The sequence below is a fragment of the Balaenoptera physalus genome, assembly GCF_965194825.1.
Source record: "Balaenoptera physalus genome assembly, chromosome: 18".
NCBI lineage: Eukaryota > Metazoa > Chordata > Mammalia > Artiodactyla > Balaenopteridae > Balaenoptera > Balaenoptera physalus.
The window spans coordinates 74714822-74740714 of record NC_138899.1 but is presented as its reverse complement, the minus strand read 5'-3'; the positions used below and the strand labels follow the sequence as shown (position 1 = coordinate 74740714).

Here is a 25893-nt window from a genome sequence, read left to right as displayed (position 1 = left end):
GAAAACTACCAGAGCTAATCAATGAACTTGGTAAAGTAGCAGGATACAAAATTAATGCACAGAAGTCTTTTGCATTCCTATACACTAATGATGAAAAATCTGAAAGAGAAATTAAGGAAACACTCCCATTTACCATTACAACAAAAAGAATAAAATACCTAGGAATAAACCTACCTAAGGAGACAAAAGAGCTGTATGCAGAAAAGTATAAGACACTGATAAAAGAAATTAAAGACGATACAAACAGATGGAGAGATATACCATGTTCTTGGATTGGAAGAATCAACACTGTGAAAATGACTATACTACCCAAAGCAATCTACAGATTCAATGCAATCCCTATCAAATTACCAATGGCATTTTTTACAGAACTAGAACAAATCATCTCAGAATTTGTATGGAGACACAAAAGAGCCCAAATAGCCAAAGCAATCTTGAGAAAGAAAAATGGAGCTGGAGGAATCAGGCTCCCAGACTTCAGACTATACTACAAAGCTACAGTAATCAAGACAGTATGGTACTGGCACAAAAACAGAAATATAGATCAATGGAACAGGATAGAAAGCCCAGAGATAAACCCACGCACATATGGTCACCTTATCTTTGATAAAGGAGGCAAGAGTATACAATGGATAAAAGACAGCCTCTTCAGTAAGTGGTGCTGGGAAAACTGGACAGCTACATGTCAAAGAATGAAATTAGAACACTTCCTAACACCATACACAAAAATAAACTCCAAATGGATTAAAGACCTAAATGTAAGGCCAGACACTATAAAACTCTTAGAGGAAAACATAGGCAGCACACTCTACGACATAAATCACAGCAAGATCCTTTTTGACCCACCTCTTAGAGAAATGGAAATAAAAACAAAAATAAACAAATGGGACCTAATGAAACTTAAAAGCTTTTGCACAGCAAAGGAAACCATAAAAAAGACCAAAAGACAACCCTCAGAATGGGAGAAATTATTTGCAAACCAAGCAACTGACAAAGGATTAATCTCCAAAATATACACGCAGCTCATGCAGCTCAATGTTAAAATGTCTACTTTTCAACAAAAAATTATGAGGCATGCAAAGAAAAAGGAAAATATGGGCCATACACAGGGGGAAAAAATAATTAATAGAGATTTTCCCTGAGGCAGCTCAGACACTGGACTTTCTAGATAAAGACTTGAAATCAATTATTTTAAATATGTTCAAAGATATAAAGGAAACTCTATCTAAAAAACTAAATAGGCTTCTGTGGTGGCACAGTGGTTAAGAATCCACCTGCCAATGCACGGGATACGGGTTCAAGCCCTGGTCTGGGAAGATCCCACCTGCCGTGGAGCAACTAAGCCCATGCACCACAACTATTGAGCCCACGTGCCTAGAGCCCATGCTCTGCAACAAGAGAAGCTGCCGCAATGAGAAGCCCGTGCACCACAATGAAGAGTAGCCCCCGCTCACCAAATTAGAGAAAGCCGGCACACTGCAACAAAGACCCAACGCAGCCAAAAATAAATACAAATTTAAAATATTAAAAAAGAAGAACTAAAAGAAAGTATGATAATAATGTCTTACCAAATAGAGAATATCAGTAAAGAGAGGAAATTAGGAAAAAAGAACCAAATACCAAATCTGCAGTTGAAAAGTGCAATAATTAAAATGAAAAATTCACTAGAGGGGCTCAACATCAGATTTGAGCAGGAAGAAGCTTGAAGATGGGTCAATTAAGATTACCCACTGTGAAGAACCGAAGGAAAAAAGGAAGAAGAAAAATGAACAAAGCTCAAAGACCTTTGGGGCACCATCGAAAGTTCCATTATGTGCTTAATGGGCATCTCAGAATGGGAGGAGGAAAAAGGGCAGAAAGAACATTTGAAGAAATGATGGCAAAAAACTTTCTAAATTTGATGAAAAACATTAACCCGCACATTCAAGAAGGTCAGTTCAAGAAGGTTTGGCTAGGATAAACTCAGAGAGATCCACACCTGTACATCACAATCAAAATGTCTAAAATTAAAGAGAAAGAGAGAATCTTTAAAGCATCAAGAGAAAAGTGACTCATCACATACTAGGCATCCCCAAGAAGATTAACAGCTGATTTCTCATAAAAAACCATAGAGGAATGGGACCTAATTAAACTTAAAAGTTTTTGCACAGCAAAAGAAACTATCGACAAAATGAAAAGACAACCTACTGAATGGGAGAAAATATTTGCAAATGATATGACTGATAAGGGGTTAATATCCCAAAAAAAACAACAAAAAAAGAATAGCTCATACAACTTAATGTCAACAAAACAAAACAAAACAAAAAAAACAACTGAAATAAAAAATGGGCAGAAGACCTGAATAGACGTTTTTCAAAAGAAGACATACCAATGGCCAACACACATGAAAACATGTTCAACATTGTTAATCATCAGAGAAATGCAAATTAAAACCACAATAAGATTTTACCTCACACCTGTCAGAATGACTATCATCAGAAAGAACATAGAGGCTTCCCTGGTGGTGCAGTGGTTAAGAATCCGCCTGCCAATGCAGGGGACACAGGTTCCATCCCTGGTCCGGGAAGATCCCACATGCCACAGAGCTACTAAGCCCATGCACCACAACTACTGAGCCTGCACTCTAGAGCCCATGAGCCACAACTACTGAGCCCGTGAGCCACAACTACTGAAGCCTGTGCACCTACAGCCTGTGCTCTGCAACAACAGAAGCCACTGCAATGAGAAGCCTGCGCACCACAACAAAGAGTAGCTCCCTCTCACCGCAACTAGAGAAAGCCCGCGCCCAGCAACAAAGACCCAACGCAGCCAAAAATAAAATAAAAATAAATTTATTTTTTTTAAAAACCCACAAATAACAAATGTTGGCAAGGATGTAGTAAAAAGGCAACCCGTGTACACTGTTGGTGGGAATGTAAATTGGTCCAGCCACTGTGGAAAACAGTATGGAGTTTTCTGAAAAAAAACTAAAAATAGAACTATCATATGACCCAGCAATTCCACTCTTGTGTGTATATCCAAAAAGGAAACACTAATCTGAAAAGATACTTGCCACCTCAATGTTCATAGCAACATTACTGACAAGAGCCAAGATATGGAAACAACCTAAGTGTCCATCAACAGAGGAATGGATAAAGAAGATGTGTTATATGTATGCAATGGAATACTACTCAGCCATAAAAAAGAATGAAATTTTGCCATTTGCAACAACATGGATGGACTCGGAGAGTATTATGCTAAGTGAAATAAATCAGATAAAGACAAATACTATACAATATCACTTACATTTGGAATCTAAAAAATAAAAGAAACTAGTGAATCTAGCAAAAAGGAAACAGACTCACAGATATAGAGAACAAACTAGTGGTTACCAGTGGGGAGAGGGAAGAAGGGAGGGGCAAGATAGGGGTATGGAATTAAGAGATTAAAAACTACTATGTGCAAAATAAATAAGCTGTAAGGATATATTGTACAACATGGTGAATATAGCCAATGTTTTATTATAACTATAAATGGAATATAACCTTTAAAAATTGTGAATCACTATGTTGTACACCTGAAACATATAATATTGTACATCAACTATACCTCAATTAAAAAAAAAAAAAAACGATGGAGGGCAGAAGGCAGTAGGATGACACGTTCAAAATGCTGAAAGAAAAAGAGCACCACCCAAGAACTCTACACCCAGCAAGAAAGACTATCCCTCAAAACATGAAAAGCAAACTTAAGACATTCTCAAATTAAAAAAAAAAAGAAAAAAAAAACCTTGAGAGAATTTGTTGCTAGCAGGTTGGCCTTACAAGAAATACTAAAATGAGTCCTTCAGACAAATAAAAGGACACTGGATATCAACTGAAATCCACATGAAGAAATAAAGAGCATCACTAAAGGTAACTGCTTAGGTAAATACAAAAAAGAGTATAAATGTATTTTTTGTTTGTAACTCTTTTTTTTCTCCTCTCTGCTTTAAAAGACATTTGCCGGGACTTCTCTGGTGGCGCAGTGGTTAAGAATCCACCTGCCAATGCAGGAGACACGGGTTTGAGCCCTGGTCCAGGAAGATCCCACATGCCGTGGAGCAACTAAGCCCGTGCGCCACAACTACTGAGCCCATGTGCCACAACTACTGAAGCCCGTATGCCTAGAGCCCTTGCTCCGCAACAAGAGAAGCCACTGCAATGAGAAGCTTGCGCACTGCAACGAAGAGTAGCCCCCGCTCACCGCAACTAGAGAAAGCCCGTGGGCAGCAACGAAGACCCAATGCAGCCAAAAATAAATAAATTTTAAAAAATGACAAAAAGGAAGTAAAAGTTCATGACAACAAAAAGTTAAAAAAAAAAAAAGACGTTTGCCTACAACAATAGTTAAAATCCATGTTGTTGAGCACACAATTGTATAAAGGTATAATTTGTATGGCAATAACAGCACATAGAAGGGGGAAGTGAATGAAACTATTTAGAAGCAAAGTTTTTGTTTACTATTTAAGTTGATTGGTATTAATCCAAACTAGATTTTTGTAAGTCAAGAGTTAATTGTAACCCCGAGAGCAACCACTAAGAAATTAATTTAAATATACATAGTAAAATAAATGGCAAAGGAATTGAAATAATACACTAGAAAATATCTAACATAAAAGGAGACAGTAATGGAGGAATAGAGGAATGAAAAAGCCATGAGATATATAGAGAAAACAAATAGCAAGATGACAGACATAAATGCTGCCTTATCAGTAATTATGTTAAGTGTAAATGGATTAATCACTCCCATTAAAAGAAAGAGATTGGTAGATTAAAAAAAGATCCAACTATATGCTGTCTACAAGAGGTTCACTTTAGATTCAAAGACACGAATAGGTTGAAAGTAAAAGGATAGAAAAAAGATATACCACACAAAAACAGTAACCAAAGGAAAGCTGGAGTGGCTATATTAATATCAGACAGAAGAGACTTTAAAACAAAATTTGTTACTAGATATAAAGAAGGCCATTTTTTAATGATAAAAGGGTCAGTCCATCAAAAAGATATTTTCTATTGTATCATTTTAATTCCTTTGTCATTTATGCTACTACAAATATAGTCAGGAAAGTGAGACCAGCAGTCACGGCTCTGGGGTGCAGGGCTGTGCTCAAGGTAACAGAGGAAGTGCTGAAGGACATCATGAAAAGGGGGTGAGAACTGCCCCCGGCAGGAGAAACTGGGAAAGGCCTGGAAGTGAGAACAAACACAGTGTCTTGGAGAAAAATGAGGCACATAAGGTCCACTTGGGAGGGTTTTAAATATCATGTCAATGAGTTCAGTGTTTTTTCCTGTTGACAATAGGGAGTCACTGAACACTTTTGAGCCAAGGAGAAAGTGATGTCATGCCGAGTGGTGTTTTTGAAGATTAACCGGGCAGGGGTTTGTAGGGCGGTTAGAGAGGTTGAGGAAGGAAGCCCAGCAGTCCAGTCACCAAGCAGGGTGGCCCTATCAAGAAAGGAGGAGAGGGACTTCCCTGGTGGTCCAGTGGGTAAGACTCCATGCTCCCAGTGCAGGGGGCCTGGGTTCGATCCCTGGTCAGGGAACTCGATCCCGCATGAATGCCGCAACTAAGAAGTCCGCATGTCGCAACTAAGAAGTCCACATGCCGCAACTAAGAAGTCTGCATGCTGCAACTAAGAAGTCCACATGCCGCCACTAAGACCTGGCGCAGCCAAAATAAATAAATAAATATTAAAAAAAAAAGAAAGGAGGAGATAATGAGACACGGGTGGGAGGGGAAGTGCAAATGCTCTGCATGTGCCAGCTCAGGAGACCTTCACACCCACCTGCGAAGGCATTGTTCTTATCTCACAGATGGTTCAAAACCAGTCCCAGTGCAGTCAGGTAACTTGCTGTGGTCATACAGCCAGGAAGTGGCAGGGGAGGCGGGGCGTGGCCCCTGAGAATCTGATGTGAGCATCCCTACTCTTCACCTTCAGGCAGATCTGCGGGGGGAACACCTGATGTGCCTTTAAAACACCCGCGAGCTGTTTGAAGTAGTCATTAGCTGAATAAATGCTTTTCCAGCAAGGGATAATAATTATATCAATAATCAGGTTCATCATGTATTGGGTGCTACACTTACAAGCACTACCAGAGCAGAATTGGTCTCTATCCTTTTCACACGCACCAGGTAGTTTGACACAGTCCCCGAGCCTCACCGGATATTCATAAGTACTTATTGACTGAAAGTCCTGGGGCCGCTTGGAAAGTCACTGGAGCGAAATTATCGGAGTCCACGTGTTTTCAAGCGTCATTTCAATAGGTTTCCATCTGGAGGCAGCATGACATTGGTGTCACCCTCAGTTCTGTCACCCACAGGCTACAGGCGGTTTTTAATGGACCTGTTTAACACCAAACCGGTAGGTGGGGTCCGAGTGGCCATTTTTTAAAATGGCTCAGCTCTGAACTGGTTAATTTTTGCTCGTGTTCAATAACTTTTAAAAACTAGAATACGCTCAGGGTTAAAAGACTTTCTCAATATCCCTGCCTCACAACTAAGAAGGAGTGTAGTATTAGAATCCACTGCGTGTCATAACCTTAAGGTGACATTCTGACCCGACTTTGGAATACACAGACTTAAAACAGTATTTCACAAGAAGAAACAATTCTATTACATCCTAAATTTTAAGAGCTTTTAACTTTGCCTTTTTTCTCCTCTTGTAACCATTAAGGTAGATGGAGCATGGAAATCATCTTGCGGGAAGAATAGCATCCTTTGTTGGCTAATGTTTTTTCCTTTTACTCACTGTTGTGAAATGGAATTCTTTAATAGGTGATGCTTAATGTTCTGTGTTAACCTGTCTTAAGGCTCTGTTGAGCATGACAAATGTGTGGATGATTACTTCTCGGTTTTCATTGAGAAGATAAAACATTAATATATTAAATTTGTATTTTAAGCAAGTTCTTCTACACGAGGCCTTTAACTGTTTAGCCTTGTCGTTGACACATGTGAGTTGGGTTGCCCAGTTTCCAGCCGATGCTGCCCTTTCCCTTCAAGGTGCCGGGTGCTGTCCGGCTTCTGCAGAGCCTTCTCCATCCGGCTTTCCCAGGAGGCAGAGCTGGTGTCCAGAGCAGCTCCATCGTGTGCTCACTTCTAACTCTGAGAACTACAGAGCAGCTGGGTGTCCCTCACAATTCGGGGGAGTAAGGGGTGCTGCTTTTGAATCGCACACTTCTCTCTAGCATGAGCTCAATCCAACACACGAAGGACTGCACATTCACTTCCTGTCTCGTCAGCTTGTCATGGAAAGTTTCGAGTTGCAAAACAGCCTGTCCTTTTATCTTCAAAGCTTGAAAGCTCTTGGATTTAAGAAGGAAATAGCTTATTTGGGTTGAAAAAAGACAATTTGATTTTAGGATGGTTAAACACAGGGTTACTGAAACATGAAAACCAAACAACTTTTAGCCTAATAAGAGATTCAGGTGGTTATCGATCTGCTGGTAACTCATTAATGCCACCTAAAACCAGGCATCCTTCCATTGGAGATGTGCAGTACTGAGGGGCTTACGGGGTGAGGGGAGAGGAAGCCGCCTTAGAGGCTCTGACGAGACAGGTCAGGAGAGCATATTTTGGAACAGAACTGTGAGCCGTGAGACAACAACCACGTGGTCCAAAGTTATCTTGTGCCCAGACACACGTGTGCGCGTGAACAGACGCCCCCTCCCCTCCACACGCGCACAGCCGACAAGCCTGTCGGCGTTTGCAAAAGTCACTTGCCTGCAAAGCCAACAGGACTCTCACTAACCATGTGGTCTGGCAGGACTCTGACAGATGAGGTTCGACCATAGTGATTTAAAACCTTATTATTACCGGGTTATTCAATTACTCACTGTGTGACCTTAGACCAAGTACCCAACCTTTCTGAGCCTCAGTTTCTTCATCCATGACATTGACTAAATAATTCCTTTTAGGCAGGGTTGTTGGTGAGGATTAGGAACAACAGCTGAAACACCCAGCACAGTGAGTGGAACACAGCCGGTGCCCAGTACCCAGTACTAATTGCTGTGACTTTTATTCTTACTTTTAATCAGGGGATGAGGATCAGGGATTTGAGGAAAATGAATGTCAATTGTCTTCTTAAAAGAAATGTTGCAGGGCTAAAGTAGTATTTCTTTAAAATGTTGCCCACAGTATCCTTACCAGATCTTTATGATTGTGACCCTGTGTGTGTGAGATAAAACCTGCTTTAACAGCTATTTTTAAAATTAATTATTTAATTAATTTATTTTTGGCTGCATTGGGTCTTCGTTGCTGCGCGCGGGCTTTCTCTAGTTGCGGCGAGCGGGGGCTACTCTTCGTTGCGGTGCGTGGGCTTCTCATTGAGGTGGCTTCTCTTGTTGCAGAGCACGGGCTCTAGGCACGCGGGCTCAGTAGTAGTGGCTCGCGGGATCTAGAGTACAGGCTCAGTAGTTGTGGCGCACGGGCTTAGTTGCTCCGCAGCATGTGGGATCTTCCCGGACCAGGGATCGAACCCGTGTCCCCTGAATTGGCAGGTGGATTCTTAACCACTGCGCCTCCAGGGAAGTCCAACAGCTATTTTTAAATCTTTTAAAATGTGTTGAAATTACATGTTTACAGGAAAGGATGGGACTTCTGTTTCTGGTTCTGCAGGTAAGAAGCTTGCAAGTTGCCCCTCTGTCCTAACAAGTAAAAGTTGAACAGACTGAAAACCAACCCTAGGGTCCAGTAAGAGAGGGAGGGGACACGGGACAAACCTTGGCCCCCAAGATTTGGAGAGACAGCAAGGCAAGTACAGGGAGGGGCAGCTGCCCAGAGCAGACTCAGTGGGAACCAGTGCCGGGAGGAAAACCTCGGCTGTGACGGACAAACCCCTAGAGGCTCCGAGCAGACAAGTCTGAGAGCTAAAATCTCCGGGGGGACCCAGTCATAGGGGGCCCACAATCCCATGAGGTTTACCTCCAGCAGCTCGGCCAGGTTCCCACAGTAAATATCAGAGCAAAGGCCCTTCCTGTTCCCAGTTGTGGGAGGGGAAAAGGAACTGTGTTGAAATACACCAGACATATTTGTCTTGGGACTGACACATACACACTACTATACATAAAATAGAAAACTAATAAAGACCTACTGTATAGCACAGGGAACTCTACTCAATATTCTGTAATGGCCTATATGGGAAAAGAATCTAAGAAAGGGTGAATATATGTATATGTATAACTGATTCACTGTGCTGTACACCTGAAACTAACACAACATTGTAAGTTAACTATGCTCCAGTAAAAATAAAATAAAATAAAATAAAAGGAAATACACCGGAACCCTCTCTTCTTCTTAACAAGGCCTGCCATCAGGGGAAACTAGGTAACAAGACCTGCTGGGGTGTGCTCAGAGCCAGACTGACCAGGAACGGGACACAGCCACCTCCAGCCCACCCCAGCCATCTTGTTCCACCTAAAAGAGGAGAAAAAAAACCTGAGAGGGGCTTCCCTGGTGGCGCAGTGGTTGAGAATCTGCCTGCCAATGCAGGGGACACGGGTTCAAGCCCTGGTCTGGGAAGATCCCACATGCCGTGGAGCAACTGGGCCCGTGAGCCACAACTACTGAGCCTGCGCGTGTGGAGCCTGTGCTCCGCAACAAGAGAGGCCGCGACGGTGAGAGGCCCGCGCACCGCGATGAAGAGTGGCCCCCGCTTGCCGCAGCTAGAGAAAGCCCTCGCACAGGAACGAAGACCCAACACAGCCAAATAAATAAATAAATAAATAAATAAATAAATAAAAATTAAAGGTGCTAATAATTAAAAAAAAAAAACCTGAGAAACACTTGTGAAGCTCACAGGCCAGAGGCACAGACTCACGAAAGCACTGTCACCTAATCATAGAATTAGAACACTTTCCCGCCCTTCACACCTCGCTGCCACATCACTGAAGGCCTATTTACGGCAGTTCCTTTTATCCAGCTCCAGCACATCATGTCTGGCTATTAAGAAAAATTACAAGGTCTACCAAAAGGCAAAAATCACAGAGACAGAGCGAGCATCAGAACCAGACCTGGAAAGCACGTTGGAATTATCAGACCAGGAATTTAAAACAACTCTGATTAATATGCTAAGGGCTCTAATGGAGAAAGAAGACAGCATACAAGGACAGATGGGCAAGGAAAGCAGCGAGACTGAAATCCTAAGAAGGAACCAAAAAGAAAGGCTAGAGATCAAAAGTGCTGTAACAGAAATGAAGAATGCCTTTGATGGGCTTATAGGCAGACCTTGTTTTATTGCACTTTGCTTTATTTTGAGTCACAGATACTGCATTTTTTTACCAGTTGAAGCAACCCTGCCTAGAACAAGTCTATCTGCACTATTTTTCCAACAGCATTTGCTCACTTTTATGTGTCTGTGTCACGTTTTGGTAATCCTCACAATATTTCAAACTTTTTCATTATTATTATATTGGTCAGAGTGCTATGTGATCAGTGATCTTTGATGTTCCTATTGTAATTGTTTTGGGATGCCTCATACCACACCCACAGAAGATGGAGAACTTAATAAATGTGTGTTCTTTTTTTTTTTTTTTCCCCCTTTTTTTGGCTGCGCCACATGGCTTGCGGGATCTTAGTTCCCCAACCAGGGATTGAACCCACACCGTTGGCAGTGAAATCACGGAGTCCTAACCACTGGACCGCCAGGGAATTCCCAATAAATGTGTGTTCTGACTGCTCACCAGGGCCATTACCCTGTCTCTCTCCCTCCCTATTCCTTGAGACACAACAATATTGAAATTAGGCCAATTAATAACCCTACAATGGCCTTTAAGTGTTCAAGTGAAAGAAAGCACTGAACATCTCTCACTTTAAATCAAGAGCTAGAAATGATTAAGCTTAGTGAGGAAGGCATATTGAAAAACTAGATAGGCTGCAAGCTAGGCTTCTTGAGCCAGTTAGCCAAGTTGTGCATAAAAAGGAAAAGTTCTTAAAGGAAAATGAGCATTGGCTTCAATTTAAAGTCACCAGCTACATTAGTCCTTAACCAGAGTGTCAGCCTGTCCTTTGAAGCTTTGAAGCCTTGAAGCCAGGCATTGACTTTTCCTCTCCAGCTATGAAAGTCCTAGAAGGCTGTTTAGTCCACGTTGAAGACCCGGATGACAGCACATCTGTTGACAATGTGGTTTACTGAATATTTTAAACCCACAGTTGAGACCTACTGCACAGAAGAAGAAGAAAAAAGATTCCTTTCAAAATATTACTGCTCACTGGTGACTGCTGAGAAAAAAACACACCCACCTGGAATTCTGTACCCTACAAAATTATCCTTCAAAAGTGAAGGAGAGGGCTTCCCTGGTGGCGCAGTGGTTGAGAATCTGCCTGCCAATGCAGGGGACACGGGTTCGAGCCCTGGTCTGGGAAGATCCCACATGCCGCGGAGCAACTGGGCCCGTGAGCCACAATTACTGAGCCTGCGTGTCTGGAGCCTGTGCTCCGCAACAAGAGAGGCCGCGATGGTGAGAGGCCCGCGCACTGCGATGAAGAGTGGTCCCCACTTGCCGCAACTAGAGAAAGCCCTCGCACAGAAACGAAGACTCAACACAGTCATAAATAAATAAATAAATAAATAAAAGAACGTGAATTTCTTTAAAAAAAAAAAAAAGCAAACTGGGCTATTCATTTCAGTAACAGTCAAGTGGTCTTAGTTTGCATTCAATTTCCAATCAGTTTCTCAATCTATTTCATCTGAAGTCTTCACATTACTCACTATAAAAAATACCTATTAAAAAAAAAAAGTGAAGGAGAAATAAAGACGTTTTCAGACATTCAGGAAATCTGTTGCCAGTAGACCTGCAATATATGTCAAAAGAAGTTCTTTCAAGAGAATGAAAAAATATACGTCAGAAACTCAGATCTATGTAAAGAAAGAAAGAATATCAAAGAAAGAATAAGTGGGGACTCCCCTGGTGGCACAGTGGTTAAGAATCCACCTGCCAATGCAAGGGACACGGGTTCAAGCCCTGGTCCGAGAAGATCCCACATGCCGCGGAGCAACTAAGCCCGTGCAGCACAACTACTGAGCCTGTGCTCTAGAGCCCGTGAGCCACTACTACTGAGCCCGCGTGCCACAACTACTGAAGCCCGCATGCCTAGAGCCTGTGCTCTGCAACAAGAGAAGCCACCGCAATGAGAAGCCCGCGCACCACAATGAAGAGTAGCCCCCGCTCGCCGCAACTAGAGAAAGCCCGCACGCAGCAACGAAGACCCAATGCAGCCAAAAATAAATAAATAAATAAAAGAATAAGTGAAGGTAAAAAAACAAAAACTTTTATTTTTCTTATTCTCAATAATATTAGCAACAACATATTTGATTATGTATACTTATGTATTTGGTAACCTAGGTGAAATAGACCAATACCTTCAAAGACACAATCTGTCAAAAAAAATGGAAGATATGAATAGGCCTGTATCTATTAAAGAAATTGAATCAAGAATTAAAACCTTCCAACCCAGAAATCACCATGCCCAGATGGGTTCACTGGTGAATTCAACCAAACATTTAGGAAAGAAATTATACCAATTTCCTACTATCTATTTCAGAGGATAGAAACAAAGGGAATACCTCTAGCTCATTCTATGGGGCTACTATTATCCTGATACCAAAATCATACAAAGACATTACAAAGAAAAAATTAAAGATCAGTATCTTTCATGAATATAGAAGCAAAAATCCTCAACAAAATATTAGCAAATTGAATCCAAAAAAGTGTAAAAAGAATTATACACCATGACCAAGTGGGATTTATTCCAACTATGCAAAGCTGGTTCAACATTCAAAAATCAATTAATATAACCCATCACATCAACAGACTGAAAAAGGAGCACGAGAATGTTCTGTAAGAGTTTAAGCCCAGCTCTCACCATTCCCCACCACACTGTCTGGGGATTACTGAAGCCCACCTGTTCCCACAGAAATAGGCAGCAACAGCCCAGTTCTTGGTAATACCGGCTCCCCTCAACCCAGCTGAGCTGAGGTGCCGATGACCCCAGGACTGGAGCCTGGCAACCTGGGGGCCCTGAGGGTTTACAGGTACAGCTCTGGGCAGTGCCATCGGTGGTGGGGTGACTGCAGTGTTTCTGTGGTTCCCGGGGCTTTACTCGGGAGCTTCCCTCCCCTCCCCTTAAACTCACCGCAGGAGACACACGAGGGCCTCCATCGTGGCTTCTTGGTAACACACGTTAGCAGAGAGGGAAGCGGACATGGTCAGGGAAACAGAGCTCCTAGGCCAAACCACACCTCTGCGGAGAACAACCACTAGAAGAAAGACATCAAGCCAACAGCATGCATCCCTGAAGCAGAAGTGTTGGGATAAATGGACCAAGGGGTAAGTTAACACAATAAATAAGCTCAAAGAGGTAAGGGAGCATAAAAGTAATGCAAACCAGGAAAAGAAGTTACCGAATAGGAAGAAAGTGTCTGGTATACTCAAAGTGGGGCCGGAGGTCATTCCGAGATCCAGTGGAATTCTCAGCACAGCAGATGGAACTCCAGCTCCCTTGTCTACCCCCCAGTGAGAGTGAGAGAGGTTACGGGGATACCGTTAGCCGCAGCCTTCCTCAGATGTTAAGGGTGTCCTCTGCAGACCTTAATCAGTCCCTCACCACACACCAGCGAGTTGCAGCGCAGACGTGGAGAACAGTGCACTGCACTGCATAGAGAGTTTATTTCTAAACCACGGGTCTGACTGGGTGATTCTCCAGCTTAAACACGTTTAGTGGCTTTCTGTCATCAGCAGAAGGAACTCAGAATGACACGTGAAGCTCTTTACATCCTGGCCCCAAACTACCTCCTGCCATTCTCCTCTAAGCACCTTACGATCTAACAACACGGAAGTTTGCATCCCAGATGGCAAAGCAAAGAGGTTCCTTCCAAGCACTGATTCTGCAGATCTGTGATCGCTGCCTGGAACCTCTGGGGAGGATGAGTGGGAGAGACGGCTGTGGTCCATCGGCGTGTCTGCCAGGGGCTCACGAGGTGGGGAAAGATTGCCATGCTGTGAATAAATGAGCCTCTGCCAGAAGTCCTCACGCATACCATGGTTTTTCATAGCTTCATGCCTTAGAAAATGCTGTTGCACTCGCCTAGAAGGTTCTTTCCCACTCTATCCACCAATTAAACTCCTACTCATCCTTCTAGACCCCAGCCCCTCACCAGGAGCCTTAGCACCTTCCTTTCCACGAGGCCGCAGCTAGGATTACAGGCACACATCACACAGCACTGGGGGGTTGTCTATGGATTCACCTCTCCAACTGTGAACGCCTGGAGGGCAGGGACCAGGTTTCACTCCCCTCTTCATCCCCTGTGGGATGGGCAGTGCCTGTCACATAGAGACCATTTAATAAATGCTTGACTTATTAATTAAATATGAATGTCTAGCTAGCTAATTAATCATAATGGATAATTATACATTACTAGAGGACCTGTCCAGGATGATTCCTTGGAATTCCTGCCTTGAGGGAAAGTAAAACTAGTGTAGTCGGGCTGATCCTAGAGGCAGCTCAGCATCATTTAATTACAGGTCTTGTTAGGCCTCCTCTGAGCACCTGCCGTCCTCTAGCCTGAGGCCATCCCCCCCACCCCAAAGGGTCCCCTGGTTTCCACCGCAGAGGCTGCCTGCCTAGCAGTGCTGGCCAGTGTCAAGCAGGGAATGTGTCCGAGATTAAAGGTTTGGTTTTCAAATCTCCCAGACCCCCAAAGATTACCCTGTTCTGCGGAGGGAGACTTCACGCTCTTTAACAGGCAGGAGAACCGGGGCTTTCTGAACAGCCAGAATGAATGATTTTCGGTATCAAGCTGAGCTTCCTTGAGGGTAGGGGCTCCATCCAGAGTGAGCACAGGGGTCCTGGGCACCCTTTACTGTCTCGTCTCTCACTGCACCCTCCCCCATGCACATCCCCTGGGCTGCTTCGTCTCTGGGGGAGGTGTTTCCTCAACCTGGAATTCTCATCCCACTCCCGCCCAGCCCACCGTCTACTGGTAAACACCTACTCACTGGTCTTTTAAAACTCAGGTCAGTAGGTTCATTTGTACCATTTTTTTAGATTCCATATATAGGTGATGTCATATGATATTTGTCTTTCTCTGTCTCGCTTACTTCACGCAGTAGGTCAAATGAACCTACTTACAAAGCAGAAATAGACTCACAGATGTAGAAGACAAACTTATGGGTCCCAGGGAAGGAAGGGAGGGAGGGATAAATTGGGAGGTTGGGATTGACATATATACACTAGTATGTATAAAACAGATAGATAAGATAGATAGATAAGGACCTACTGTAGAGCACAGGGAACTCTACTCCATACTCTGTAATGACCTATATGGGAAAAGAATCTAAAAAAGAGTGGATACATGTATATGTATAACTGATTCGTTTTGCTGTACAGCAGAAACTAACACAACATCGTAAATCAACTATACGCCAATAAAAGTTAATTTTTAAAAATAACTTAAAAAAAATAAAACTCAGGTCAGGCATCACCTTGCTGAGGAAGCCTCTCTGATCCCCCAGCCCCCAGCCCCAGGCCCCAGGAAGCACGGACCCTCCTTCTTTCAGGCCCTTCTAGCCAAGCCCCTCCCACTCGATAGTGTTATCTGTGGGACTGAGTCTGCAGAGATCCCTGCTGGGAGGCCAGGACAGTTAGGGACAAAGCGACAGGTTCTCCCACCATCACAGGAAACAGTCCCAGGCCAAGGCCTGAGACAGCTATCCCAGCAGCAGGGCAGGCAGGCGGGAGCATCTGGCACAGCCATGGCGGGCTGTGTGGTCCTGCTGGGCGTAGACCATCAAAGGCAGGCAGGGCCGGGCTTTGGTGCAAGCAGAGAGGGCTGGCACCACTGCGGCTTCAGGCCTCCCCTGGGAATTTGTCTGCCCTCAATGTCAACATGCATCTTTGAAGCACTTCTTCCTTCCTGCCTCTGCTAGAGAAAGGAAACTAACTTGGAGCACAAGAATATATTGCCAAGTAGGGATTCCCTGGCCGTCCAGTGATTAGGCCTCTGCGCTTTCACTGCTGAGGGCGCGGGTTCAATGGGGAACTAAGATCCCACAAGCTGTGCGGTGTGGCCAAATTAAAAAATATATATTGCCAAATCAATTAGGAATGACAAATATATTGCATTCCTTCATTGCAAGGAATGCAAACCTCCTTGGCGGGCTGTAGAGGCCACCTGGGGTTGACGGGAGCTCAACCTGCCTCGCTGAGGGATGGGAGCCCCGCGGGGCGACAACAGCCAGAGGCAGCAGAGAACACGCCCCCCTGGCCCCCCATCAGAAGAGCTTCGGAGCTAAGATCCTGAGTCAGTTGACAAAGGAGGATAAGAATTAGAGAAAATGGTACCAACTTTCTGTAGGCATTTCTTCCATGGTTGTTTTTCAAGAACTCTCTGCTTCAGGAGTTAATACTCAGCTCAACTTTTTTAGGGGAGAGAACTCTTTCTGAAAGTTACAGACAGAAAAGCATCTGGAATTCCCTCCCCCTCCCCTAAACCTGGTTTTGATTTTAGCCTGCCCATCCAGGCTGGGCGGCCAGGCACCCTAGGCACGATGCAAGAGCGGGGCTCCCAGAGTTACAGAAACAGTGTTTTACAGCTGGCTTAGCTTTTAAAGATTAACCTAGAAAAATAGTAAATGCATAGCACTTATTATGTGCTGGGCCCTGTTCTAAAGTCTTCATGTGAATTATTTATTTAATCTTCCCAACAACCTTCTCGGGTAGCTACCATTATGACCTCTGTTTAACAGATAAGGAACCTGGGACTGAAAAGTGCCAGCGACTTGCCCCAGGTCTCCCAGCTAGAGGGAGAGACAGCTGGGGTGAACAGAACCAGGCAGCGGCCGGCCTCCAGAGCGCCCGCTTTTAACCACCACACCGTCCCACCTTCAGCATGAAAGCCAGGGGGAGGTGTGCAGGACACAGAGGATGGTCACCCCATCACGGTGGGGTGACGGAAAGGCTAAATTGGATTTGGGGGTGACTCTTCCAGGGCGAGGATGGATGAGGGAAAGCAATGAGAAGCTGGGGCGTCCGTGGGGCTCTGGTCAAAGATGCGATCGCCTGGGATGAATAAGAGCAGCCAGAGGGCCAGTGTGGACGCGTCGGAGGGACAGTCAAGGGTCAGAACTCGAGAGACCCAGAAGACAAGCAAAAGCCAAGATGCATCCTCAAGTGGAGGGTAAGAGCGGAAGCCACCAGGGGCCGAAACCAACACGGACAAGGAACCAGGAGGTGGGAACCCATGTGCAGAGGCAGTGATGGCCCAGCTGGAGCCTCCTGGTGTGTCCAAAGATCAGCCACCTGAAGGCCACGGGGTCGGGCTGGGCACAAGGAGGAGGTCTGGGTCAGGGGTGTCATATGGTAAGATGACCACAGGTGTTTGAAGTCTGACCACCAGCGGTGAAAACTGCACCCTAGAGAGATGAACCAGGATGGACTCCTTGGGAGCATGTGGTCAGGAAACACTTGGACCGGCCTCTGAATCCCACTGGGTGGGGAGGCCACGATTTCGGGCCTCTCCCTAAAAGGCCCCGGGGAAAATCTCCCTTCTGCGGCCACCGACTCACCTGCCGTGGCCTCGTTCACTGAGGGTGCTGATGACAGGGCAAACCTGCCACCATGTCACGTCCTATAAATTCTGGGCACTAAGCATATATTAAGCTATAAAACAGGAGCATGGAAATCATTAGCAATGTACCAGTGATCTCATAATGTCACTGTGGAGATTTCCCAAGGAAATAATTTCCTTTCCAAACACCAAGTACCATAATGATACAACCAAGACGGGTTTCTATTTATTCCTGGCCAGTCTCTCTCAGATTTATGTTCCAGTCCTGAGATGGGACCTCTCACTGCATTTCGGCGCATTACTTAATCGAATGGTATGCTGGTTGACCCCAGTGTGTTTTAAGGTTGCGGTTATTTATGGATATGGTTTCGCCTGTGAGGTCACTGTGAGGCCTGATCCGCACATGTCTGTCAGGAGAGCTGGGGCGCTATTTGCATAAGAAGCCCTAGATCTCTTGGGAGGGCCCACAAAGAGGACCGCGGCGCTGCTGAAGGGCAGATTCCGCACGTTTAGGGACCAGCTACCCAAGGGACGACTCTAGTCAAGCCCCAAAGGAGAGCACTTTGGGAAAGCGGGGTCCCCACCCCACCTCAAGTCTAAAGTGAGCCAGTGAACACGTGCTCTGCTACAGAGGGCATCTCAGTGGGTACCGTGCATCATGGCACCACGAGCGGCTGCAGTCTCCCCAGTTCCTCCCAGGCCCTTCCTGGAAAAGGGGGTATCCTTATGAGCCACACTGCACTGCAATGGACTTTCACTAAATTTTATGAAAACCGTTTCTTAAGCACCTCCTGGGGCAGGTGGGGCGAGAGAACAAGACCAGTAGGTGTGATTCCTGCCCTCCAAGTCTCTTAACGGTCCTGTGAGGAAGAGAGACTTGTGCCATGGAAGCCAGAGCAGTGGTTTATCTTACTGCTTTATGTCTTCCTGGTGACCTGAGCCCTCTGTCATATGTAATGGCCCTCTTTGCCTCTAGTAATTTTCTTTGCTGTGAAGTCTACTTTACCAAATGTCAATATAGCTACTCCTGCTTTTTATTATTATTATTATTTGCATGGTATATCTTTTTCTATTCTTTTAAATTCAACCTACCCATGTTGTTGTATTTGAAGTGAGTTTCTTGTAAACAACATATGTTGGATTTTTTTATCCATTCAATGTCTGTCTTTTCATTGGTGTACTTAGACCATTCACATTTAAGGTAATTGTTGATGTTTCAGGGCTTAAATCTGCCGCTTTATTATTTGTTTTCTGTTTGTTTCTTCTAATTCCACCATTTCTCTTTTCTTACCTTCCTCTGGTTACCTGAGCATTTTTTAGGGTTCCATCTTGATATATTTATAACGTCTTTGAGTATTTTGTTTGGCATAGTTTTCTCAGTAGTTGCTGTAGACATTACAATATGCATATACAATTTATCACAGTCTACTGGTATCAGTGGTACTGGTGCCACTTTGAGTGAAGTATAGAAACCTTATTAGTCCTCTTACCTTCCCCATTTTTAAAAGTTCGTTTTCTTAAGTATTTCCTCCTCCACATATATTGAATACTAGTCAAATGATGTTATAATTGCTTCAACCATCAAATATGTTTTAAGAAACTCATGAGAAGTAGGATTGTCTACTTACCCCTATTCTTACCCATTCTGAGGTTCTTGTTAAAGCTCCAAGGATTCTTCTGTTATGTCCTTTATGTCTATAGAACTTTCTAAAAGGATAGGTTTACTAGCAACAAAATCTCCTCGTTTTTCTTTGTCTGAGAATGTCTTTATTTCCCCTTCATTCTTGAAAGACATTTTCAATAGATACAGAATTTGTGGTCGACAGTTCTTTGCTTTCAATACTTGAAAAATGTTGTGCCACTTCCTTCTGGCCACCATGTTTTCAGATGAGAAATCTGCTGTCATCTGATTATTGTCTCCATATAAGTAAAGCCTTGTTTCTCTCTGGCTGCTGTCAAGAATTTTCTTTTTTTGGTCTTTAGCTTTTAAAATTTATTACACGTCTTGCCATGGGTTTCGCACCATTTGGGTTCATCCCATTTGGATTTCGCTCAGCATCTTGAATCAATAGATTCTTGGCTCAACCCCACTGGTAACCCTCCCTGCAAAAGTAGGGCACCTACTCCCACTGCCCCTTGTCTCCCAGGATCAATGTGAGCTCAGCTTCCCTCCAGGGTCCCACCGACACCTGGCAGTGGGGAGGTGAAGGGCTGACTCATGCTGTTTTGCTACTGCAGGGGTGGGGCAGAAGCTCAGCTCCTTGCTGGGCCCCGCTGACACAGGGAAGTGGAGGAGGTGAATCAGCCTGCCGTCTAGCCCCATTCTGCTTCCCACCTCATTCTGTCTCCGATACCAGAGACAGCAGTGTGAGGCTCAACTAGCTACTGGACTCCACCGCCACGACCCTGGCAGGGAAATTGGAGCTCTGCCTACTTCCACTGAGCAGGGTGCAGAAGATCAAGTACCAACTTGGTCCCTAGACATCACCCAGCCAGAGGATTAGAGCATCACTGCTTCTACCAAGTCAGAGACGGAAGAGTAGCCCTCTGCTGAGCTGTACTGAGCAGGGCGCAGAAGATCAAGTACCAACTTGGTCCCTAGACATCACCCAGCCAGGGGATTAGAGCATCACTGCTTCTACCAAGCCAGAGACGGAAGAGTAGCCCTCTGCTGAGCTGCACTGAGCAGGGTAATCAGGGTGCTGCTGCCTGCTTCCACAGGGCAGCGGGGCTGTGGCAGAAGACCAGCTCCCTGCTTGGCCCTGCTGAAACTCGGGGGTGGAGATGTAGCTTTTCCACTGGTGTTTGGCTACAGCAAGGCGAGTATTGCCAAAAAGGGTTTCTGTTCTTAGGTCACCCCTTTCTCAGTCTTTGGGCTATGGGGAACAGGCTTTTCTTGAAGATATTTTCGGTCTGGGTGGGCCTGTGGGCAAGTCCAGGTTGGAGGTTTATGTAGAACCCTGTCTGGAATATACTGGAGGCAATAAAGGAACCCCGGGGACCCACCACGGTGATGTTCCTCAAGCCCTGGGGACCCTGGGAAGTCTGCTTTCTTCTTTCTGCCTTTCAGAGCCTTCTTATGCTTTTCTGTTGTGTTATGTCCACAGTCTTTTAGTTGTGAGAGGGAGGGGCTGGGAGGAATGCAGCTACTTCATGTTGGCTGGAACCGAAGTCTGACCGTATCTGGCATATTTAGGAGAGATCAGATATGTTCCGAGAGACCTATAGCTCCCCTTGGGGTTACAGGCAATCTCAGAGTTCCCTCCTGACCAAGTGGGGTGGAGAAGTAGCTGAGAGAAAGAGCCAGTGAGCTTGCCAAAAGGTTACCATGACACGATAGGAAGTTTTTATTGCTTTGAACATAATGCCTTTCCCACAAATTAACACTAAGTCAGGATCCAGGAACCCTGCACACTGAGCCAGTTTCAAAACATAAACTACAAACTTTATAGAGCACAGCTCACTTTCCCATGTTGGTCGGATACATTTGGTTGTTATTAATTACTCAGTAGGCGACCCAAGGCACTTAAAACACCACCATGAACACCATAAGTGAGTCAACGTTTCTAGAACCTAAATTCTAACATTTCTTAACTGTGGCTTTTTCAGCCTTGATCTTCAAAGGCATTTTATGAAGCATAACATACACAAGGCACCATGGTTGCATCCAAGCACGATGGAGCAGCACGTGCGGTTAATCGATACGGGCTTTACTGGGAACTTGACGTGAAGAAACTGAGTCAATAAGATGCCCACTGAAAAGGAGGACTTTGATATGCTGCAAGAAATAGTGACTTTTGTCCTCGATTTCTGACATCTCTTTTAACAAGACGTTTTTAAACATCTGTTTCTGAAGCAGAGCCGGAAATCTCTAAGCATCCAGAACTCTTTGGTTGTGTCACGTGGCAACTACAGGCTGTATTTTTTTTTAATCCAACCAGGAAATCTTTCTTTTTCCTTTTAAACTAGTTCAAAGCAGAGCATTTAACGGGCATTTATACGTAGGGAGAGTTTGAGAGGCCACTTTTACAAATGGTGTCATGAGATGAGTCATGGTAAAGGATGTGATTCTGCTTTTGGCAAGTTTATGAATGGGGCTGCTTTATTAGCAAGCGGGGGGCGAGAGGGGTGCCACCTGATATTCTGAGTCAGTCCCATAGAAAAGGAAGGCAAATTGCAAGTGTACTTGTCAGGTACCTCGCTTCTGGGCACCTCTTTGAAGCAAGAGTAACTGTTCTGGCCCTTTGTTTGACTGAATGGCTTTCGAAACTGTGTTTCCAATCTCTATGACAGAAGCTTCTATGGCTTCAGTGGTCGTGGATTACACAGAGAGGGTGTGTGTGTGTGTGCGTGTGCGTGTGTGTGCCTGCACAGTAGGGGGAGGTCAAGGTAGTTTTTTTTTTCTCGGTGAAATATATGAGGTGCCATATGGTGGAACAACCTGAGAATACCAGGTGTGTCTGCATCGGAATCTAATGTGCCGTTACCATGGAGACCAGAGCTCCCTCAGCTATGCAGGGCCTCTACTTCCCCCATTGGAGGCGCTTACTTGTCTAACAGAAACAGGGGCTCTGACATACAAAAGAAGTAAACCTTGAAGGCAAGCCTTTAGCAATTTCTAATTTGCTTTTCCTTGATTCTTTCTAAAGAGTTTTCTCCCTCTCTACTCATGGCTTATTTGAGCAAAGGCTTTGTTGAACTAGCAATAATAATAGTGGCATTTATTAAGATGGTGCTTTGTGTTATACATACTCTATCTACCCTCTGGAGTGAGTGTTTTATCTATATTTTTACAGAGGAGAAAACCAAGGCTTCAAGAAAATAGGATATTTTTCCAAGTCATAAATCTCATAAATAGCTGTCCAAGTTGGAACTTGAACCCAGACCCATCTGATCTCAGCCTGTGCACTTAACTCCCTGCCAAAGGGCGCTGAATTCTTTACATCTGGAGTATGTCTTTTCAAAGGATCTCAAGCTTTTTAGTCCTATGAACTAAGAACTGAGAAGTAAAAGAAAAAGGATGTGAAGTTCCTGAAAGCTTTAGAATAGCCAAGTAATGACCTATTAACGGAACAAACCACAACCACATTGAGAACAAATGGCTAAGATTTACTGAGCATCTGTATGTGTCACTCATTCTTTCAGCAAATACATATTGAGACCTACTTTATGCCAAGCATTGTTCTAAGTCCCGTGGATGCAATGGTGAAGAAAACTAACGAATCAGACAAAAATCCCTGCCTGTGGGGGCTTCTTAGACTACCCAGTTTGTGTCTGCATCAGACACTTGGCCATGGGAACTCAGAAGTGGTAAAACATGGTCCTTACCCTGGAGTTTATGATTAAGAAGCCAAGACAGACTCACAGATAACCTAACTGTAATGCACTGAGATAAGTGCTAGACTCCAGAGGGGTATAAAGTGCTGGGAATGGTGGTACTGGGTGGGCATGGGGTCTTCCAAGGTTCTTCTTGCTAGCTTTAGATGGCTAGAGCCCTCAAGAGATCTCAGATCCACTGACCTGCCTGGAGGTCCTCTGGGACCTTCATGGCCAACTCTTGAGAAACAGGAACCCCTCAGGTGGCACATTCTCAGGCAGGCCTTTGTCCTGTAGTGACTATCCTACCAGGTCTCCCTCACTTGTGTATCAGGCAATTGATAAGTATAGGATTTTACATCTGTTCCTAACTCACTGCATTTCTTTACATTTCAATTTGCTCATTCTAGCTCTTCCTTCCACCTGAGCTCTTTTTAAACATTGTTTCAATAACCTTAAATATAATCTGTTCTTCCCAGCTTTGGGTCATCTAGAAATTTGATATCTTCACCTTCTATTAAAACACTTGGAGAACAGGGTCAAGGACAGGCCTAGAGCAAGGTATTAAAGCCTTCTTTCCAGGCCAGCAGAAATCCACTAAATAATACCCTTTGGTGTAGTTTGACCAGCCAAGTACCCACGTAACTATCACTGAGGTTACATCTCTCTACAGTGTCCATAAGGACATCATTGGAGATGTTACCAAATGCCTTGGCAAAGTTCCTCCTTCCATCCCCACAGACACACACACACGCACACACACACACACTTTTATCTTGGTAGACGGTTGAGGAGATTACAGTTGCTTTAAAATTCAAAATGTAAGATGAGAATACCGAATTATCTGGCTCTAGCCATGACAGTAAACTCAGGCCTGTTGTTTACACTTGGGTTTTGCTGAAACGGTGCCAGACTGTCAAACACATATGAAAACTTACCAAACAATTGTCCCACTTTGTTTTATTAATTTTTGAGTAGACAAGCAGTATCGGAGCCACACATAAATGGAGTTCATTGTTAGCATTAAATAAAACAACAAAGTAAATCTAATATATTTTAATGAAATGCACAGCCATGATTGTGCTGTATGGTAATTAAATAGAATTATAAGACATTTACAGCAATTGAAATAACTTTCTTACACAGTAGAAAATCCTGGGGGTTAGAACTGGGTAAAGAAAGATCCTTAAAAAAAAGGAAAAGATACGGGTAGGGGGAGGAAATTAGGGCCATCTAATAAGTTCAGGGTTAGGGGTGGGTTTTGCCCTTATTTAAGCCAAGCAATTCCAAAGACTGTGGAGTTTCCAATCCCTGCCCCTGACTAAATTTACAAGCTGGGAATTTGGGCAGGGAGAATAGAGTCTAAGAATATTTGTTCAGCTCTTCTAAGAGAAAAGAAACTGAAGAGTTCTAAAAATCAAAAATCAACTAGAGCTGACTCTAGGAGTATTGTTAACATGCTAAAAGGTGAAAGGCAGTGCTTCCCTCTATTACAGCAACAAGAGGAAAGCGGGCCTTCCTGTTCAAGAACTTGGTGAGTCAGTTCAAATTATCTAGGAACCCATTAAAATTCAGGCACCTAGATCACTCCGAAGCCTACTAATCAAGACCTCAAGGAAGGGGGTTTAGGCATGTGTATTTTTAAAAGTTCCCTAAATGGTCCTGACAATTACCCAAGTTGATTATCTAGAACCTTTATGCAGATAAATTCTGCACCTAAGGGTAATTAGAAATCACAGCCAAAGAGAGAAGAAAGATTGGGGAAAGCAAGCTGAAGTAGTAGAAAACCCCAAGGGCTACAATGCCAATGTGTGTAAGAAAATTTAACCAGGTTGCTTTCCTAACGCCTGCCACCACTCAGGGGAAAGGTACTCTGACGGAGACGGTCGAGGCGGAGCTCGTTTTGATGCAGCATCGAGCAGGCCATGTGGGATATTAAAACATGAGGCTTGAGAAAACCTAAGTGAGGGAACTGAGCACTTGATTTGCGGAGAGAAGCTGTTTTAGGAGGCGAGAGGAAGTGATGAAACAGAAAGAGGCCTTTTCAAAATTTAGTCAGACTGATCTTGCCTCTAGTCTGCAGAAGCCAAAGCAATTTTCAGTTAACTCCTTCCTCCTCTTTTCCCTTTCACTGCCACAGGCTAAGGGTGGAAACTGTGTGTCCAGGGAGGGGCGCTCTCTCCAGCCTACAGCACAGCCCATATGAGCCACTTAACCTCGACGACGCTGGCAGCTCTACAAGAAATTCCGTACTTCTGTGACCTATTTCATCTAACACACTCACAAATGCAAACAAATATTTAAATTATGCTGGTCACAGATCTAAGAGATTTTAGAATGTGAAGTGTGACTGTCAACCAAGCTTTGTGCATCGGTCGGTGCTTGCCTGGGAGCTGCCCCTCAGAGAGAGGGACCGCACTGTACACTGAAGGCTTACTGGGGCACACGGGCCGTCACCCCATTCGCGTTCCTTCTGAATCTTATCTGTGAGCCTCTCATGCAATAGGCACTGGTCTCCCCGATAACCAGCCCCTCCCCAAAGCAGAGGCAGCTCCTATTCTGCCTCTTTCTGTTGTGTCCCAAACACAGTCCTCTACACGAGGCTCTTCCAGTAACTTCCATCTACTGTATCACTTTTCCGTTGGTCCCTGACCTCAGAACTTGAAATCTCTGAAGAGCAGAAGTGGGGTGCTAGGAAAACCAGTGGCTAAATAAAGGTTATCCACATTTCCCACAGGCACTGCTGGGTCTTGCTATTTTTTATCAGCTGAACCCCTCGAGAACATTAGAAGCCCACGGAATCCCCGGCGAACAGCTCTCACACAGTTTAACGTCTCCAGTATTGACAGCCCTCCACCTACTGTTCCCCCCAAAGGCTAAACGTACTCCATACAGGTTTTATTTTAAATCAAATCAGCACAGGGTGCAGACTATTTATAAAATAGAGATGCAATCTGCCTTGGCAGGAACTGTGACTTACTATTGTACTAAACAAC

The 25893-nt window shown here is 44.3% G+C and overlaps 1 protein-coding gene and 1 long non-coding RNA gene across 3 annotated transcripts in view; one reads left to right on the top strand and one right to left on the bottom strand.

Moving 5' to 3' along the window:
* Window positions 1-25893, top strand: part of LOC309647882 — a 655782-nt gene that overhangs the window by 404211 nt on the left and 225678 nt on the right. The window lies entirely within an intron of this gene.
* Window positions 1-25893, bottom strand: part of KATNAL1 (katanin catalytic subunit A1 like 1) — a 209466-nt gene that overhangs the window by 70861 nt on the left and 112712 nt on the right. Inside the window, exon 10 of one of the 2 annotated variants that reach the window (XM_082435675.1) lies at window positions 1529-7344. The exons of the other annotated variant lie outside the window; for it this stretch is intronic. Within the exon in view, the coding sequence (XP_082291801.1) occupies window positions 7307-7344 (38 nt within the window). The 3' untranslated portion in view covers window positions 1529-7306. Of the gene's footprint in view, window positions 1-1528; window positions 7345-25893 lie in introns of those variants that run through there. 2 annotated transcript variants of the gene reach the window in all.